This window comes from Tetrao urogallus (assembly GCF_951394365.1).
Source record: "Tetrao urogallus genome assembly, chromosome: 16".
NCBI classification, from domain to species: Eukaryota; Metazoa; Chordata; class Aves; order Galliformes; family Phasianidae; genus Tetrao; species Tetrao urogallus.
Window position 1 is genome coordinate 11010181 of NC_136829.1, and position 20045 is coordinate 11030225.

General features: G+C 47.9%; 1 protein-coding gene across 1 annotated transcript in view; it reads right to left on the bottom strand.

Moving 5' to 3' along the window:
- Positions 1-1108: 1108 nt before the first annotated feature.
- The window catches only part of CTNNBL1 (catenin beta like 1), a gene marked incomplete at its 3' end in the record, with an annotated part of 39169 nt that continues 20232 nt past the window's right edge, over positions 1109-20045 (bottom strand). Inside the window, 6 exon segments of the mRNA XM_079543611.1 lie at positions 1109-1197; positions 5829-5901; positions 6542-6679; positions 12495-12575; positions 13668-13765; positions 17539-17720. Of these exon segments, the coding sequence (XP_079399737.1) occupies positions 1109-1197; positions 5829-5901; positions 6542-6679; positions 12495-12575; positions 13668-13765; positions 17539-17720 (661 nt within the window).

Below are 20045 nucleotides of genomic sequence, written 5' to 3' on the forward strand. Positions count from 1 at the left end.
GTCGTGCAAAGTCAGAAACTGAACAAAGCTGAAGGGTAGAAGGAAAAAAACAACAAACCAACCTCTTTAAGGAAGAGGTGAGGGGTGAAAATGATATTAAAAAACAAGGGATGAAAAAGAAATGAAGAATTCAAATGATTTCGGCACCAAAAATGTGTTCTGCAGCTCCCCGTGGCTGCTGGAGCCACTATTTCCATACTGATCCCCTGAATAACAGCATTTGATGCCACCCGGGCCAGCAGTGCCTGCTACAGTCATGATTGAAGGCAGCCTTTAAGCTTCCCTGACAATGCATTTTTCTTGGAGATAAAAAATGAATGCTGCCAGCATGCAAATCTCCCTAAATTAGGCAGGGCCCAGCTTGCTGGAGCAGCGATGTTTTGTGATGACAGTCATTAACTTTAGCAGAAGGAAAAAAAAAAAGATGCAGGAAAATAGTGTCAGGCACTTCTCATCCCAGCTGGGAGCTGCTGCTCGGGGAGCGGTGGGACCTGGCAGGCCAACGTCTGGGATTACACTGCAAGGGCAGCAGGGCAGCACAGAAACAAGCTGCAGGCTGCCATCACTCAGATCATTCCGTCCTCCCCCCGTTGCCCCCCGGTGCTGGTGGGGCTTTTCAGGCTCTGCTGCTGCAGGAAGTCAGACTGCCACTCCCAGATTCAGAAGGCTGACTTTTGTAGAGCGCACACAGACGAGACCCAGTGGCTGCTGCTCTGGCAGTGCACCGAGGAGCGGCCAAACTGCACACAGACCCAAGCCCTGTTCCTCCCCATCTCACACCGGCGCAGCTCCCTGCCTGGTATCACACTCCTTGCAAGCAGATGGTTGTGTTCCTCCACGCTCTGGTCACAGCAGTCTGATTTGAAGGAAAAAAGTCCTAAGCTGCCCTACAGCAAGGTAAGCAGCTGTAACCCAACTCGCAGCAGACGCCTTACAGAACGGACAAGGGAATAAAAAGAAAAAAGCAAACTGATCTTTAATATCTCCAACATCTCACGTAGAATAGTTTCATAGAAACATGGCTTTCATCGTGCAATCGAGGCTGGAAGAGAGCAGCAGCAGGAGGGGAAACAGAGGCCGTGGGAAGCGCAGAGCTCAGCCCTGAGCCTCAGAAGTTCTCCAGCAGGTCCACGATCCGCTTCTGCTCGCTCTCACGGAACTCCTGGTTCTTCCCATCCCCGATGTTCTCTGCATACTCTGCAGGACAGAAAGCAGCACAAACAGGCTGTGAGCGACACAGGCAGCGACGGCCGACCTCTCCTGCCAAATCCGTGTGCACCGCAAAAGACCCGATGGGAATTTATGTGAGATGATTTTCTTTCCCCGTCTCCAAGAGTTAAAGCTTTGCCTAACAAACATCCGCCGACCCTCACTAAAGCTTTTGTAGCAAAGAGAGACTTTAAGAGGAACACAATGCTCTCGTCATTCAGCAGCACGAGCAGACAGAGGCACTGGGACGTGCAGCGCCCCAAGGGCAGACTGTGAGGCCGCCCCACCTCCGGGGAGGAGCAGTCAGCAGCGCCTGTGAAGTGCAGAGCTGTGGGGCTGGCTGCTTTCAGCCCGAGAAGCCCAGCACAGAGCCGGTCTCCTCTGCCACCAGCAGTCCCCGGGGAGGTCAGGCTGTTACACATTTGTTAAACTCCCCTAACTTCAGGTTTGATGTGTCCATTTTCCAAGCAACCTGAAGGAGGAGTTCTGTAGAACTGGTCCAAAGGAGATCAATTCCCCAGCCTACGAGTGTTTTTAACCCTATGGAAGGAAACAAACCAATTAAGATTCAACTATAAAGCAAACGCCTTGCCTTCAGCTAGATCCTGATCAAGGCTTTGCCAGCCCACATGGCCAAAAACAGCACGACAAGAATTCCCCTGCAGCTCTCTCCTGACATCCACCTAAAGCTCCTCGCTCTCATTCCCTCCCCAGCTTGCTCCTTTCTGTCACCAGAACCTACACATTCAAAGATGGCTTAAAAAGGAAAAACGAAAAGCAGGTTTGGAGCTGTAAAAAAAGCAGGGATCTGCACAAATCTCAGTGAATCAGGTGCAGCCTGCCTGGTTAGATGGTGTTTTCCAGCCTCCGCCCTCTCTTTTTCTTTCCCTTCTTCCTAAACAAACTGAACAGCTTGTATTCAGCATCTGAATGGTAAGTTGCTGGAGAAAGTTTGCTTTAATATTTATACGTTCAGCACTGCTACATGCCTCTGAGCTCTATCAAAGCCTTTATTATAGGAGCACTGAAAGGAGTGAGGACAGGGAGAAGTTAGCTGATGTGGGAGACTTCCCTCATGTGTGCACTCTCTCTCTCTCTCTCTCTCTCTCTCTCTCTCTCCACATACAAAAAGCAGAATTCTTTGCCAACGCCTCAGGAAGAAGTCCTTTTAATATTTATCAGCTGCTACAGTACCTGTAACAAGAGCAGGCAGTTCCTCTACACTACAGCTTGCTGCGGGTGAATCCTGCTTCTTCTCAGTCCTGGAGAAGGGGATGAAGGCAGGGAAGTCTCCCTCCAGGTGATGGAGCAGCTCGCCGGCTCGCTAACGAAGCAGCAGCAAGCTCCTGGCTGTGCTCCCTATAGCCACCTGCTGAGCTGCCTGCAGGGCAGCCCAGGGGCAAAAGTTTGGCTGCACAGCGCAGGTGGGAGCCGAGCCCCAGCACAGCACAGGATTAGGAGCCTAGGAGATGAGGTGAGCGCTGGGCTCAGGCTCCCCTGTCCCCTTGGGGCGGTTATCAGAGCGCTCTGTGTCACACAGATCCCCAGGGGGAACAGGCACTGTCCACAAACACTTCTGTGCTTTGTCACTGTAAGTGCCTCTGAAACAGATGCAACTGCCTTTGTTTATTGCAGCCCAAGGGCGACGCTGCTCCTGGCTGCTGCTGCTGCTGCTGAGCGCTTGGAGGGAGGACAGCGTGGCTGCCTGGTGCCTGGCTGCTCCCGGTGGCAGGGAGGCTGCCTGCAGTGACAGCCACCAGCTGTGGGGGCACGGCACACTGGCAATGGGGCTGCTGTGTGCCCCCAGCATCAGTGCTGTGCTGCTGGCCCGGCAGGCACAAGCAGGACATGGATTCCCTTCGCCTTCTCCAGTAGCTCCACATTTTTCTTCCTGAGCATTTTGGTTTCATGGGCCCACGAGCCCAGCGACTCCCAGGGCAGGCTGTTATTGGGGTACCAACAGTGGTTGATATTGATTTGACAAGAGCAGATAAAACCCTCAGAACTGGGCTTAAAAAAGAAAATAAAATCACCATTGAGATTTTCTGTATTTACTTGCTTATTTAAAATTCCATCACTTCAGTGAGACAGCAAAAATCAGACATCAGCTCCCTTTGCCTACAGTTAAACAGAGCTTACACATTGCTGTAGCTACACAAAGGGAAAGGACCTGAGATCGGTTTCTGCTTCATTAGACAAAATACAATGGTTACAGAACAGTAAAAATCAATAAGGAAATATTGAAGCTTGTAATGGATATTGGAAGCCATAAAGCCTGCACATACAGAGGGACCACAGGCCAAATTTAGCATTGTCCTTACAGCATCCCTGCCACCCCTTGCTGGTTACACACGCTAACAGGTTGGCTCAGCTCTCCATAGGCCCCAGAGGTGCCCTGGGGTTTGCAGGGACTGCTCCCTGCCCCAAGCAGCCCTTCCAGCCACGGCATGCACTGCTCAGCCACATCTCCAGAGGATGAGCTGACTGTCCTGCTGCAGGGATGCTGATCTTCAAGGGAAAGAAACTGCAGGGCAAGTGGTCAGCCTGCAGGAGTGCAGCTGATGAGCCTCCAGCACTCCCTGCCTGCTCCTCCCCCTGGAAGTCCTACCATACAGAAACAGTCCTGCTTCCTCGCCTGCATCATAAGTAATTCTGAGCAACCCCAGGGGATCCATCAGCTGTCAGGTTGCCAGAGAAACATGGAGAATATGTAGGCCATAAAATCAAACTAAAAACCAAGCACCTAATTAGTATGCAAAAAATAGAAAATAAAACCTGAACGGAAGCGAAACACCGAACGAAAAGTAAAAATAAACTGGCCCTCACCTGTCCTGAGAGCAAGCTGCAAACCAGCTCAGAAACGCTTCAGCCAAGAGCAAGGCTCCCTCATTTAGAGCACAGCCTCCTCTGTTTCACTTCCAGAAGCTGCTCAGTGCCCCCAGCAGGACGTGCTCGCAGCCCCCAGCCAAGCTGTGCCCAACGGATCAGCTCTTCTGGAGAGGCAGGGCTTTGACTGTGGTGTAACCCCAACTACAGCTGGCCCAGTCTTTGCTGACAAGGTACTCCATAACAGGGCCGTAACTACTAACAAAAGCTAAACGTGACCAGCAAAGATGGCAGATGAGCTCTGTGCAACCCCTGCCTGGCAGGAACCTCGGGGCACCCCAGCCCTGCGCTTCCCAAGGACCCACCAAGAAGTTCCTTCCTAAAGTTACTGACAACTGTGACGGCACGAATCTCAAAGCTCTGCCAAGTGTGACAGCTGGGGAAGAGCTGAAGAGAAAGCCCCAAATAATGCACCCATCATTCCTATTATTAACGTGCCATTTGAGGTCTCTATAGAAAGCAAACACATCCCTGCTGACACTGCTGTACGATCTGTATTTCTCTAAGCAGCTCACCAGACACGATAACACCATTACAACAGTTTCACAATGCAAGTCACTGTCTGTGAAAGAAGGAATGGGATGAAGTGTTCATGCAGCTGCCCCCAGTCAGCATGTGAGCCAACAGGCACACAGGGGAACACGGGGTGTGCTGGCACACGAGGTGCAGTGCAGGGAAGGCTCTCAAGCACCTGTGGCCTTGGTCACACATGAAAGGAGAAATGTGCCATGTTCCAAGGTGCAAATGGGCATTTGGAGGCAGGAAGCATCAAACGTTGCTTCTGGGGAACTTTCTGGGGAAGAATGAGGCCAAAGAGCTGCCTGTAGCTCCAGGTAATCTCATGCTGTCAGAAAATCACTTTTTTTTTTTTTTTTAATTTTTTTTTATACCTGCTATCATTGCTATTCCCAAAGAAAGCAGAGAGACTGAAACAACACGGCCCCAAGCCCAGAATCCCAAGCATGCTGACAACTTTTCTTTCTCTTCATGAGAGAAATCCTCCTCTCCAAGACCTGCACAGCCCCTCAGGAGCACAGACCTCTGCTACATGGGGAGAGGCACCCCCAGGGGCGATGGATCAGTGCTGGCAGCTCAGGTTGGGCTGCAGAGAGAGCCCTGATCCCTGTCCCCTCCCCCTCAGTCTCACTGTCTGCTTCTGCTGAAGGACAGCAGGCGACAGATGAGAGACACAGCTCAAATAAGCACTGCTCTAATTCAACATAAGCATTCAAAATAACAAGCAGTACTTTAGAATCAGGACTGCAAATCACAACAGCTACATTTTAAAGCTACAGAGGATACTTTAATGCTATAATCCATATTAATCTGACACTAAGAACAAGACAAATACACCGTGGATACCAATGTGGTGCAGATGGTAAAGAGCAGGGCCATGTTAATGAAAGATGAGACTCCACTATTCTTTCCTCTAGCATGTGTATGCACTTCTCTTAAATATTTACTCTAGCATTCTAGCATGGGCCAGTCAGTCTGCAGCTGACAGCAGCATGAAGTGCTGTAGCATTACGTGACAGCAGACAACAGCAAGCATCTTAACTCCAAGGCAAGGCTCTTATCAAGGATTTCAGCCCTGGTCAGATCTCACATCATAACTGCTGCTCAGAGATGCTCCTGAAATGTGGGAGAATGGTGTGTGAAGGCTCATCCTACAGAGCCCTGACCAAACTGTCCCTGGTACAGAATGAAACACGCACAGGAATATCTCAACTCACCCTTCAGTATGTGTCGAACGATTTTAATGGAGCTGCCCCTCATGTTCAGAATCTGATGGACTCTCTGACGGATCTGATCAGGAAAGAGAAGGAAGGAATCTTCATCAGAACACAAAGCCATGCACAACCCCACTTTTTCCACTCTTTTTGAATGGAAACCACAAGAACCACAAAACCCAGTTCAGCCTTGCTGGTCTGCAGTCCCAGAGCACTTAAAACATTCAGGAAGGTACAATGGCATACTTGTAAGTAACCACAAGATACAGCCACAAACCCCAACACAGCCATGCTGAAAAAAAATGCAGTATTTCACAGAGGTCAGGAAAAGTCCCCATCTGCAGTCTGTGTCTCTGAGAGGCCTTCCAAGAGATATTCCCTTTCAGCACTCAAGCAGTGGTATAAACAGGGCCTTCCAGTTTCTAACTGTGACCTTGTTCATGGCAGTCTGCATGAACTCAGTGGTAACCATCAGCTCCTGTACCTACTACTGCCCTCCTCACTGCTGTAACTTCACAAAGCTGCACGGACACAGGGCAACAAGCAAGATTCCTCCCAAAAAAAGGAATTAAGAGGCAATATTTGCAAAGATAGCCTTGCTTGTATCATGCAATATTTTTCATTATTATATCATGCGACCAATATTTGCAAGGATTAGTCTCATTTGTATCACAGATGGAAACACGGCGATCCATCAGCTCTGTACACAGCTTTACCTGGGGAACATTGGCATTACAGATTTCTGCCATGATGTAGGAAATGAGCTGCAGAACAAAGAGACCAGCATCCAGGCGGCGGAGATAGAATTCGTCTTCCATGTCATCATCTATTATCTCTCCTCGGCGCACCATGTCCTGGAAAGCAACGCACAGAAAAGGGGTCAAGGCTGCCTCTCAGAGAACTTCCCATTACTCACAGTGATGAGTGATGCTGGTGATATTTGCAGTTCCTTAAGAAATGCTTTGTTCTCCCAAAACATCCATACACTTCTTGCCACAGAAGTACTCCTTTTGATCACGTATTTAAATCCACAAAACATTTCACTCAATTCTGAACACGCTCTTGTCTCTGCTGGTGTGAAGTGTGTCCATCCACAAGCTAACGTTTTAATTTCAACACAGAAATTACACTTCTAAACCCAGTGATCGGAGACTGTGAATAGGAAACAGACCAGTCCTTTGTCAAGGTGGAACAAAGCCCATGCTCCTTTACTGGCCATCTGAGGGTGCTGTTCAGCAGTGCAGAACGCGACTCCAGCAGCTCAAAGCCCTACAGACCTCCTAACTTCATCACTGACTGCCGGATAAGAAATCAGGTCTCAACTTCTGCACGGTACAGTTTCACTACTCACAGCCATTCTCCTCCAGAGCCGTTGGCTGGGCACAGCGATGGGGCTGAGCCTCCAGCTGCAGCCAGCACAAGAGCTCTGCTTCCACTGGATGGTTCTTCCTTTGCCTGCACAGAGGGTGCTTTGCTAGAGGCCACAAAGAGCCCGAAGGCAGAATGCAGGAGGCTGCTCCATCCTCAGACAGAGCACTTGCTGGTTCACAACAGCAGCAAAGCAGCCCAGCAATGAGCCCTGAGCAGCTCCCTGCAGAGAGAGGCCTTCCACGTCACAGGGTGAGCCCACCCTGACTTTTCTCAGCGACCAACAGAGTGCAATCACTGATGTCACATACGACCTTTTGCATTTCGGGGGTTTGGTTTTTGTTTTTGTCTTTGGATAAAGGAAGCAGCTTGTCACACCCTGCGAGCTCGCTGCAGCCCGTGTGATTTATTATGCAGCAGGCTGGCAGGTGGGCACGCACCAGCAGAGCAATATTTCCTCATTAGAGCCATCACCAGTGAGAGCACTGTACCTGTAATGCTCACAGAGCTTCCTTCACGCACACACGCTCCAGGCAAACACACACAAGGTCACCAGCACCAAAGCTGATTTCAGCCACCAGATCTTCTCGTTTCGTCAAACCAAACCCTTCTGTCCGATCACAGGGAGAGTCTTCCAGGCACGGGAAGGAACATCAGCCCTGCACACTGGGCTTCACCATACACACATCTGATTAAGTGACTTTGAGCTGCCATTTTTATTGCTGCCTCCCAAAATTGAACATAGAAAGCACAGGTGATGAAACGCTTTCCCATTCCTCCTAAGAACCCAGTTTGCCAATGAGAGGATGAGGCAAGTTTAAGGAACAATGCCTAGATACCAATGCTGTAAAGCCAACTGCACAGGCTGCACCTCAGGATGCCTCAACACTGGTATCTGCACGACTGCCATTCACTCCAGACTCTCAAAATCACAGGCACAGGCGTGACTGGGCAAAACCTGCAGGCAAGCTCCTGCCAGAAAAGAATAAATCCAATTTTGTGCAAGCAGCAACTTTCCTCACCCTAGGATGCCAAACTGAACGAACCTGGCCAAATCTAGGCTCTAAAGCTGAAGAATGTTGAGTTTGGCAACCAGAGGTAGGCAGCTATTCAATGAAACATCCAAAAACCTTGTTCGAGGAAAAAGACAAGGCACTCACTCCCCAAACCACTGCTTATGCTCTCAGTGCACACAGGCTCAATGGCTGTTCTTCTCAACAGCACTAAACTCCTGAACAGAAAAACATCGAGAGGCAACGAGGATTCTGAATCGCCAGAGCAGGAAACAAAGGCCATTTCTGCTCTGCATTCTGATCCCAACACTGTGATCACAGGAGCAGAATCCAGACAAGCGCCGATTTGATTACGCAGGGAAGGCAGCAGCCTTAAGAGCCCCTCTCAACAGAGAAGCAAAATAATTTTGTGCCAGTGAATTAAGCAGATACGAATTAGAACACAGGTAGAGTTTTAGGTGCTTTTTTCCACATCCTTTTTATTATTAAAAACAATAAAAAACCACCAGCAGCCTCTAAATGCTAATCTGCCTCCGTACAGTACCAAATAGCCACCTTTCCACTTTGTCTCTCTTTCAAAGCTGTCAAGTCGCTAACCTCCAAATGAGCACTCAGATGCCATTTCTAATCTGCCAGCAATATGTGCTGAGATGCCCCTTGCTGATGGGAGAAGACAGCAATGAGATGGGCTTCTGTGAAGCTAAAATGAGCTTCTCTCGCACTAATGAGGCAGGACTGACAGGCCTCAGGGTGTCAGGTAAAGACTCAAAAACTGAAGATACAATGGATCAGCTGCTGCTGCACCAGGGATCACATCTGCTCCACGCAGCCAACGCATCAGGGCCCAAAGCATTCTCTGCATCCTCCTCCTTCCTCAGGCATCAGCCACCATTCCTCAGCAAGGCTGAGAGCAGACTTTGCTCGCAGCAAAGCAATCCTTCTCATAGCAATTAGGCTAATCGTGGCCTTATCTTCTCTGATCGCTTCTGAACAGGTCCCACGGAAGCAAACAGCCGGGTAACAGGAGACGAAGGGATGCTCCCCTGCTGGACCACGTTCTGTCTCGTCGTCCAGATTCATGATGCCGTTTTACAACAACTGCTCTTTGCAAAAAGCTAGCTTAAAAAATTCCTCCCCTCCCTCCTACTCTCAGCAATTCCCACGCCTTCACTGCCAGTCTGAAGGGCTGAGCCATAAACCAGATCACTAAAAGAAAGGAAAGGGAAGAGAACTGCAAGGGCAGGAGCTTCTTATGCCGGCTGCACTACTGAAGATAAAACTCCAGGTATGATACCTTCAATCATTCTTTGTATAATCAGGTTTCCACTTCTTGTAATGCAAGACTTACACCAGGATACTCTGTCCATCAGACTCAAATCTCTCTTTCTCTCTCTCCTCAGGATAGGCTGAACCTGTAAAATCTCATTGTCTCTCTTTTTTTTCTTCTCTCCTTTGGGGCAGCATAGGATCCGTATTCCTGGCTTCTGGAGTACTAACAATGTCCTCCACCACCAGAGGAATGTCAAAAGCCCCCCAAGTGACAAAGCCTAGCTTCTGCAGGACTGTGTTCACACATCCACTTCAATGATTCATGAGCAACAACTACAAACACTAAAGCAGCCCATAAATCCTATCAGAGGCAGGCAGCTCCCTGGGCTGATGGGCAGAATGACAGCTTCTGCCCGCCTCTGCCTGAGGAATCCACCAGAGCCTCTTCAAATCTCAGCAGACCATTTCCCACTGACCATTTTAGAATGCTGAGTACCAAAGAAATCCATAACCCCAGGAGTGTTCCAAGTGAGAAGTGAAGCTCAACATCATATTTCATGAACACCGTGCCCAATATTCTAACCCCACTCAGGATGTTGGGAAGAAAAAAAAAAAGGCAATTTATTTCTGGAAAGCAGAAACATACTTCATAATGACTGCAAATAACCACTAATGCACTCTGAAACCCTGGGCCCCAATCAGAACTGGAAGGCACACAAAGCAGAGCAGATACATTTCTGACCCCTTCTGATGGAGGAGTTCACCAGCAGCTACCAGAACAGGGCGATTCTAAGTTCCTGGTGCTTTATGTTATTGTCTTACAAAGGATAAGAGTTATCAGGTAATATTTAGACAGACCTTATTCTGTACTATTCAGAGAGCAGCTTATTCACCTGCTGTTTACTGCCCTGCCAGCGCACACAAAACAGAATAATAATAATAATAAAAATCTAATGCTGCTTTGGCACTTCTCTGTCACTGGGGACCTGTGCGTCGGAGAGCCCAGAGAACATTTGTGCTGATGCACTCCCTGCTTAAAAGACCTCACAAAGCAGCTCTAACAATAATAACAAACTTTGAAAGACTCTGTTCCGTGCTGGAACAGACGAAGATGTTAGTTCTGCTGGGAATTACTTAGTTTGGGGAAAAGTGGAGCAGTGGGACATGTGATGATAGTACTGGATGTAATTCAAGTTTATGGACCTGTCACCAGAACACAAACAACACGGTGCACATATTTTAGGGCATTTAATCTCACAACTACTCTGAGAAATAGGAAAACATTTTATCTCCCAGCTGTGGAGTGGGGACACAAGTGAAAATAGTAGCTTGGTGACACGCTATCACCTGTGGTGCTTAGAGGTGATCGGGATTGGAACTGGACAAACTTCCAGTCTAGTCCAGCCCAGCCTCCATGCCTTCTAATCTTTACCACCAGGCTCTGAACAGTGCTTTGAAAACCAGCGTCCTTCACATGCTGAGTACAAATCTGCTTCTCAGGGGTGACATGCAGCATGAGCAAATCTCAGCACAACACTTTGATATTTTCTGTTGAAATATATTGCAGAAGGTCAAAGCACATGTGGGATGTTTCTGCCAAATCCCATTACTAGCACTAATAGGAGCAAAGAACTGAGATCCATTTATGGCAGCCAGGCCAGCCCGCAGAGCCCTGCAGCAGGGCAAAAGCACACTGGCTTCTGGATACGAGAGGAAAACCTGAACGCTTATGTTTTCCCTTCTCCTGTGTCCCACTAAACATGAATGGAACATTATTATTAATCAAATAGTTTCTATACAAGCTGCTTCACACCCAAATGACTCCCTTCAACCCAAACCCCCTGCTCTGTGCTGGCTGTTTGCTACAGGTGTTAACATCTGTAGCTACTTCAGGACTTCCTTGGATACAGAGTACACACACACTCGCTCTGCGTGCTGCCTTTAAGAGCTCTGTACAGCAGCTGCCCAAACACTGTGAGATTTCAGCCAGAAGAAAAAAAAAAATAGCTCTGCTTCTTGAGTTCTAAAACCCACACAGCAACATCGAAACACAGAGAATAAATAATTTCTTCTGTTTTGAGGTGGATGAATGGAGAGCAGAGGGATAGCAGAAGAGGGTAAAGGCCGTTTGTCTCCAGGCCACCGTCTGTTTGCGAGGCTGCAGCTGTCCATATGGAGCCCAGGCGCTGGCAGCAGCAGCTCCATTCATCTCTCAGCCCCGTGCCTTTTGCTGCTGAGCTCCGGTGCCCCCCTGCATGTCTGCTGGTGCTCAGAGCAGCAGCCTTGGCAGCGTGGGGACGGCTGTCTGTGAGGCTGCTGGGGGCTGCAGCCGGGGCACGCCGAGTGCCCACAGGGGGACGGCGCTGCGGTGATTATCTCCGTCAGCACTAATCAATCTCATGCCCTCCTCTGTGCTGATACAGATAATCTTGTGGGAAGCATGCCAAGCTCGCTAACAGCTCTGCAAGCTGCTTCCTGACTCCAACAGCTCGTTCTCTTCCACCAAGTCTGCTCCAGACTCAGTTCCAAGAAAGTACTGTGCGATACCCAAGCTCGTGTCATTCAAAACGATTTGCTGCCGGTGTGCTCAGAGAGCACCAGGCTTTGGCTCTGGCCTCATCTAGCTAATCAAAATAGAGGTTTCCTTGCAGGCGATCAGAACTCTGCAGACCAGGGTAGGAATCCTCGCACATTACCATGTAATTGTCTCTCTGCATTTCACTTACTCTCCATCTGCCAAAACAAGCAACATCTCAGCCAAGTAAAAGCGAAGGCACAGCAAAGCACAGACTTAAGCCCTCCTAGTAAAATTCACCCTAAGAAATGGCAGAAACACTGCTGAGAGTGAATTCCCAGCCCATCTCATCTGAGGGAACCAGAAGCTGGAGGCAATAAAAGCTGAGGGGTAACAGCATGGGGATGAATCAGGGAGGGCAGCTGGCAGATCAGCAGCTCTGTGCAGTGCAGTGCCCATGCAGAAGCAGCAAAGATGTGGTAGTACAACTTATGCAATACATACATGTTTCTCTCCATCAATCTTCTTATCAGCTGCCTGCATTGCATCCAGGTACTTAAAATACAGTTCCATCAGCCTATCAACCTGCAAGGGCAGAAGAGATAGACCTAAGCAAGAGAAAAAGAACAATGCAATCATCTTATCCTTAATGCTATGCTGTTTTCCTCCCAGCTGCAATCTTTGCAAAATAACAGGTAATTCTGTCAATCACAGGAAGGAATGCACTGGAAGGCTGCTGCAAGAGCTGGACAGATGAGCATGCTGAGTCTGTGAGCATCTGAATGTAATCCCATATCACAATACAGCCTCATCAGCTCCAGCTAAAAGGAAGCAAACAGATGTGTTCCTGACTCTCCCTCTTTCTCTGTGTTCTGGTTTTCCAGCTCTCCTGCTTTCTTAAATGAACTCTTCTGTCTAAAATGAATGCAATTGTCAAACTTCTGTTAAACGCATGAGATACTCTGGCTTTCCTGCTCCCTGTATCAGGCAACTGAAACCCTTCCTAGTGACAGGGAACGTTCTGCAATTGGCAGAATGAGTTATGAAAAAACACCTTTAAAACACACTGATGAGAAATACAGAAGAACCAGCTTTTCCCCAGCGGCGGAATTTACAAATCCCCTGAGAACTACTGGTTTGCAAAAGCTGCTGTTACTGTTTCACAGCTATTTGATCCATCCACTATCACGTAAATACTTTGGATAGAATTTCCCAGACTAAACACCACCAAAGCAAGGCATTTTAGAAGACGAATGGAGAATGTTAAGTGTGTACTGTTGGAACTGCTACAAAAGAGCTTCACTAGATAAAACAGGCCCCTTTCCCTGCCTGGTCCTGTCAGAGGCAGCACAACATGTTACAGGGTCAGCCCTCAGCAGAGAGACAGCGCAGCACCAGGAGCCCCTGCTTCCACACACATCAGGAAACAAGAGTGCTTATGATGCAGGAGGCCAAGCACTAGAGGCACTGCCTGTTCTCCAGTTTGCAGGCAGCAACACGAACAAGAGAACAACGCCATATGAGCGTACAGGTCTCCACGTGCAGGAGCAGGGGCTGCTTTTTAGTAACTCAGCACGTGCCTGCAGGCACCCGGCCTTAGCAGGCACCCTCCCAGCACTGCTGCCCGTTGGCTGCAGGCAGGGCAGCAGGCACACAGCAGCACACTCGCTCGCTCACCTTCTCACTGTCATTCTCTGTAAACTTATTCAGCAGCCGCGTCCTCTGCTGCCCTCTCAGGTTTCGCAGGAGGGAGGCCAGGATGGAGCAGACATGTTCTGGAGAAACAAAATGAAAACTGCATGCTGAGATCAGAAGTAAGGACTTATTTTCTCTGTAACATGCCATCAAATTTACTATTACCACTCCCACACATAGCCTCGATGAGCTGGGTTTCCTTTCCAGCACAGTGAGCGGGAGCAGCACAGCAGTGCAAGCAGCAAACTGTGTTTGTGGGGTGTGTGGGCAGCTCCCATCCACAAGCAAGCCGAGAAGGCTTCCCCAGCCCTGCTGCACTGACTCTGCTTTTCCTCAGCCACCCTGGAAAAAGTGACTTAAAAGGAGCACAGATTCTGTATCATTGCAAGCACCCAGGCTGGCGTGCAGCCCAAGAGCATGACACAGAAAGTACCACCTACATATAACCTAAGCAAGACCTCAGGGATATTTGCTACTGACAGTTCCAGAGCTCTGGCACCTCTGGCACAGGTGGCTTAGTGCACCCAGTATGGGGCCATGGGGGTGACCCTGAGCTCCTGCACAGGTGCCAGATGCACACACCATACAGATAGAGGCTGCACAGCACTGCCATGGAACCACAGGAGATTCCATTCCCATGCTCTGCTGGTGCTCCAGTCCCTTTACAGCATTACTGCAGAACCAGGACATGCTGCTCAAGTGCTGGAGCATCCTGCAGGCTTACCTGCTTTCACACACCATAATAACTCACATTTGTAAGGAGAAGCCCTCTAGGTATCTCAAAACATTTTGCAAAGAAAAATCTTATTTGGAAATACTGACAGTGGCATGAAATAACAATGTTACCAATCTGCAAATGGGGCCTGGAAAGGTCCAACCCCAAACGCAGAGCCCAGCAAGCAGCAATCAGAACACAACGCTTTGCATAGGACAAAATTCCAATGACTGAGAAAAGCTCATTTTTGTGATTTCTTGCAACAAAGAATGCTAACTTTAACTGATGCACATACAACACTGCACTCTGCATCACGGCTCATTCAAATACCAAATTCCTGTCCTGTTTGGAAAAGCTGATGGCAAAAGTAACAAATTGGCACAATAAAGGCCTGGTTAAGCAGACTGATGCACACCCCGGGTGTTCGTTTCAGTAGGCCACCAAACAAAGATGCCTCCTGCCTTCTGACTGAAGGTCTTTCTTTCACCAAAGACATTTGCTATCAGGTTGCTGTTCTGTTGCTGCCCTTTCAGTTCTCCATGCTCAGGGAACTTATCTGTGCAGGTATTCATTCCCAAGGGCTTTGCCAACTTTCAACGTGCGTCGCAGAAGAGTAAGAGCACACTGACTAAGGAACAGGTTCTGCTGCCGTTGGTTTTAAAGGTTGTGTGCAGCTGACAGGCTCCAAGGGAGGCTTCCTTCCTGCTGGAGGGTGAATAGGCAAAAAACCCACAGCGATAGGAATTCTCATTTGGAAATTGGCTGAACTAATTTCTCAGGTTATCAAATTAAGTATTCCTAAGTAAAACTGACATCTAAGTCAAGAGAAGGCATTTAAATTAAGATGAATTGAACAAACATCCTTTTATAGTTCATTAGACTCTCCAAGTGAGCAAAACTAGACTGCAATAACCGTATAGAGAAAGAGCAGAACATGCAGCCCATCAAACAAGCTCTGATTGCTTCGCCACAGCCTCTCTAATTCAGAAGGAATTGCTGCTCTCTATTTTTAGCTCACTGAGTCTGCTCAAGAATTTCAAGTTGGAATCCAGCACTTGGATCTGACAGTTGGCTTGGGAAGTCCAGAGCCCCAAATCCTTCTGCCTTTATGGACAGCCGAGATATGCTGACCAGCTCTGTGAGCGGTTTCGAAACACAGCATTCAATACCACATCACCTGCATTCCAAAAATCTGCAATACAGAAGCATTACTTCCAATCTCACCCCCAAACGCACCTGAAGAATTACCCAGAGCCTACGCACACAGCACTGCTGGGGAATGCATCCAGGCACCAGGGGAGTCCCTGCCCCCGGGGTGCCCACATCCCAGCAGAGCCCTACAGTGCTGCACACAGTGCTGATCCCTCAGAGCTGCTTCACAGCAACCACCAATGCCTCCACTACAAAGCGACCCCAGTTAATCCTCTAAGGGGATGCTTCTTCATCAGGCACACTGACACATACAGGAATGCTATCCCAGCAGAAGAACAGTCTTATTCTTATAAAAAAGACCAGATTTGGCACCGCAGCGTTTGAGTTTATTTTAATAAAACTCATTCTGAAATTCAATATATTAACGCCCAGCATTTCTTCTGAATATTAGTGAACAAACATTCTTCTGAATATTAGTGAAGGCCATTTGCACAGATAACCCCATTTTCCCAAAGGCAGATTTGCTTTTTTCTATTACAGAAAAAGGTCCCTTCAGGGAACTATTCCGATCTCTTTATGGCTCCCCAAGCTGCTACCTGATGCTCGCAGCAGCCAATGCTGCACATGGATGTCAGCTGCAGATGAAGCAGAATGAAAAGTTAAGTCAGTGATGCAGGCTGCAGACCCAGATCTCACTACTCAGCAGCCCATATTCTAGCTCGAGCCTTCTGTGGGTAAGAAGAACCAAATAATTGCATTTTCATACAACAGATGAAGATTTCAAAGCACCCCCAGCCTCCATCACTTCAGCGCAACCACAGAACCATCCCCTCAGCATCGCCTTCCAGGAGCTGCCTTGCCAAGCCATTACCCTCATTAATGTAATGTTAGCAACTTTCTGATGGTGCTCCAAAACAAATGCACTGTTTCCAGCTCACCACTGGCCATGTTGAGGGACATGGTTTAGTAGGAGCTATTGGGAATAGGTGAACGGTTGGACTGGGTGATCTTCTAGGTCTTTTCCAACCTTAGTGATTCTATGATTCTATGATTCTATGATTTTTCAAGAAGAAAACAGTCGCTTGCTGAATCTGTCACTTCTCCTCAGCACCCTGCCTGCCAGGAAGGAACAACCCGCTGCAGTCTGCCTAACCTGCCCCAGCTCTGCTGCTGCCTCAGGCAACAAGCTCCATGTTGCAGGGCAGCAGGAGGCATCCCCTCCCCACCTCTCCTCCTGGGGACACTGAGTGTCTGATTCCAACTGCACTGACCTGATGCCAAGGTTAAGAGCTCCCTTTTTGTTGCTGTTTTCCAGCTGCTCTCCCACGGCTTGCTGCAGCAGTTTAGGATGGATACTGGGCAAGCCTGAGACCCACTCACACCTCATGAGCTCTTGACAATATTCATCTCTTACAGAACCAGGAGGAGTAATGAACAGGCACAACATCTCAGGCATCACTGGAAGTATTTACAGCTTCTTCCAAAGAGTAGTCAAGGATTAACAAAATGGAAATGGTGATGTTACCAGAAGCAGGCTGGCTGTGACCCCCGATTCACAGGGTCTCGCAGTAATATTCCAGAGCACATTTTTGTTTAGACAGAATTTTTCAGGAGAGAGAGGGAAGAATAGAAAAAAAAAGCTACTTCAAAAGCGTGCAGTTTATTTCTGCAATGCTTGATGTTCATCGAGTCACACTTCAGTGCCCAGAGCCACGAAAACACTGCTTTTGAGGTGACATTTGTAGTTGCCTCATTACTCTTTTCAAAAGAGTTTTGCATCAAAGAGTTAAGAGCTTCAAACAACAGACCCTACAGGAGTAAAATAACTTATTAACAGCACATGAAATGGAATTGCCAGAAACTGCTGATACCAAAACAAGCAGGGCAAGCGTGTCATCAGCAGCCAGCACAGCAGCAGTGAACAGGCAGGCTGCACGGGGCTGGGAGCTGCAGCAGCAGCAACGATGGGGCTGGCAACAGACCTACCTTCATGCTCTTTTTCAGTGGTTCCAACCTTCTTGATCTTCTTGGGTGATTTCATGAAGAGTGGAAAGATGGTCCTCAGGCCAAGAATGTCAACAAATTTGTGGCAGTTATCTGTGCCCTCGGGTCCAATCATGGCGTGATCCAGCACCTTCAGGGCACTGCTGCGGGAAATCTTCTTTTCTCTGTGGGGAAAAAAAAATAAGAAAGGTGCAACTTAAACTTCCCAGGGACATGAAGAGCTTTGGACTACACTACTTCAAAGACACGGCATGAAAAGGGAAATTAATGTGACAAGGGAAGTCGCAGAGAGCCAGAGAACAAGCTCTGAGCAAGATTTCCTTCAAGGAGCCAAAACATTACGCCGACAGATGCTCTTTTCACAACTGCAGCTGACGACAAGCTATTATCTTCTCATTTCTTTCCATTATTTTTATTTCTACTTCCTATTTTCTTTTTATTTCATTTTATATTTTACATATATATATATACACACACACGCATACATATATTTATTCTCTCTCAACTACCGAGGAAGTTATTGCTTTACTACCTTACAAACATTAGCACAGAACAGGCAGGGGAGCCTCGCTGGGTACACCAGACAAATACTGTCCCTCCACAAGGACCAGGACTTAGAGTTGGCAATAATTCACTTTAATAAAGGAGTGTGCCTGATGAGCGCAGCCTGGTGGTCAGCTGGAAGGAAGAAACCCCCACCTTCCCTATACAGAAAGCTGAGCATAAAGTACTTCTCAGGCTAGATAATACAAGAAATGTTTTCAGGGGAAGTAATTGCATATTGATCAGCATTTAGGAAGGTTGCACAGAGCTGATCTCTGGAATATTCATTGGGTTTAAGTTCAGGCTTTTAGAGATCAATAGTTGCTTGACTGGACTGTCTAGAGTTGATTTTATTTGAAATATTTATTCTGCTGGAGGGCAAGTCGTTTATCTTAGTCTCATCTCAGTTTATTGAAGTAACTTTTAGCTGAACACTAATTCAGAGACAAGCACACGAGTAGCACCGAACAGAGAGTGACTTCAGTCTAATAGAGAACCCTGAATTACAGCTTTATTTACAACCATTGTTTCCTCCTTTAATGCCTCCATGTCTCAGGGAATTTATTACTCTAAAAAGAAGAGGTGCTAACATTATTTGGACTTCCCATATTAGCACAATCTCTCACCAACATACAGGCAAAAATTACCACATTTCATGGGAAAGCTCTGTATAAATTGGCTCTGTTTAATTAACCACAAGACTTCAAAAAGAGATGGTCCAAGTTTCCAGAGGGTCATTAGGAACAGCAGGACAAGAAAACATTAAAGCGTTTTAATAATCATGAAAAATAGACCCTGAAATAATTATTGCTGAGCTTTGAGGAACTGCACAGAGCTGTCCATTTTCACCTCGTTTTTGCTACGCAAGAGCAAATGTTTTTGTGAGGGTCACAGCAGAGCTTCAGAGCAGGAGGTCACGTTGCCCAAGCGACGCACTTTCCCGTGAGCTTCAGATAGTAACAGAGAGCCACGCATTTTCCCTAGGCAACAGAGAATCTTCTTGACACATCCCCCTAGGGAATCCAGAGGCTGCATCCCCTCCAAACCCTAACACAATTTTACAGCAGAAGCAATAAAAGCCTCATGTCAGCATGCACAGAACTGACACTAAAAGCCTGCTCTTCTCTCTTTTGGCTTTGTAAGGCAAACTGCTTCTAGGTTACTAAGGCAAGGCTGGAGGACTGTGTGCAAAAAAAAGTGTTTCCTAACCCCCAGATAGTACTGAAATTAATTCTACGTGACATCTGCAAACTTTCCAGTGCTGCCCAGCCCCCGCCAAGCCCTCTTGCTCCCCCCTTGCTTTGTACAACGATGCTCCATCCAACACCCTGCCTCCATGGCAGCAGAGATGCAATCAAATAATGGGAGACGTCACAGCTCTCACCCCAACCCCAAGCTGCTGCCTGCCCCCTGCCACAGCCCCATCCTCACAGACCTCTCAGCACCCCCTGCAGCTGCCACCTCGCATTGCAGAGCCGCACAGCGCTGCGTTCAGGTGCCACCACTGCCTGCCCAGGAGCCCACAGAGCAGCAGCACATCATGCTGATGGCCACACACTTGAAGTCTCAGCATAATGGGCAGTGGTGCTGCTTTCATTACTGTCTGGAAGAATCTCCTGAGCACGTTAAATGTTTGGCTGAAGGATGCTGTGCTTGCCCACAGTTCTGTGCACGAGGCCATCAGCAGAACAACGTGGCGAGATGTATTTGGTCACAGCTGATATAGAATCCTGTGTTCTCTAAGACAGTAATGGAGATTCTGGCCTGATATCTTTATTCTCACACAGCTTATCTATCTCGAATCGTTGTCAATAAACTTTCAACTCTTTGTTCCATAGTCTGTGCAGATGAAAGGACAATGATTAACCGTCTTTAGAGGAAATACAAAAATAACAGATCTTTCCCCCCAGCCTTCAGAGGGAGAGAAAAATATTCTGCCCTGTTGT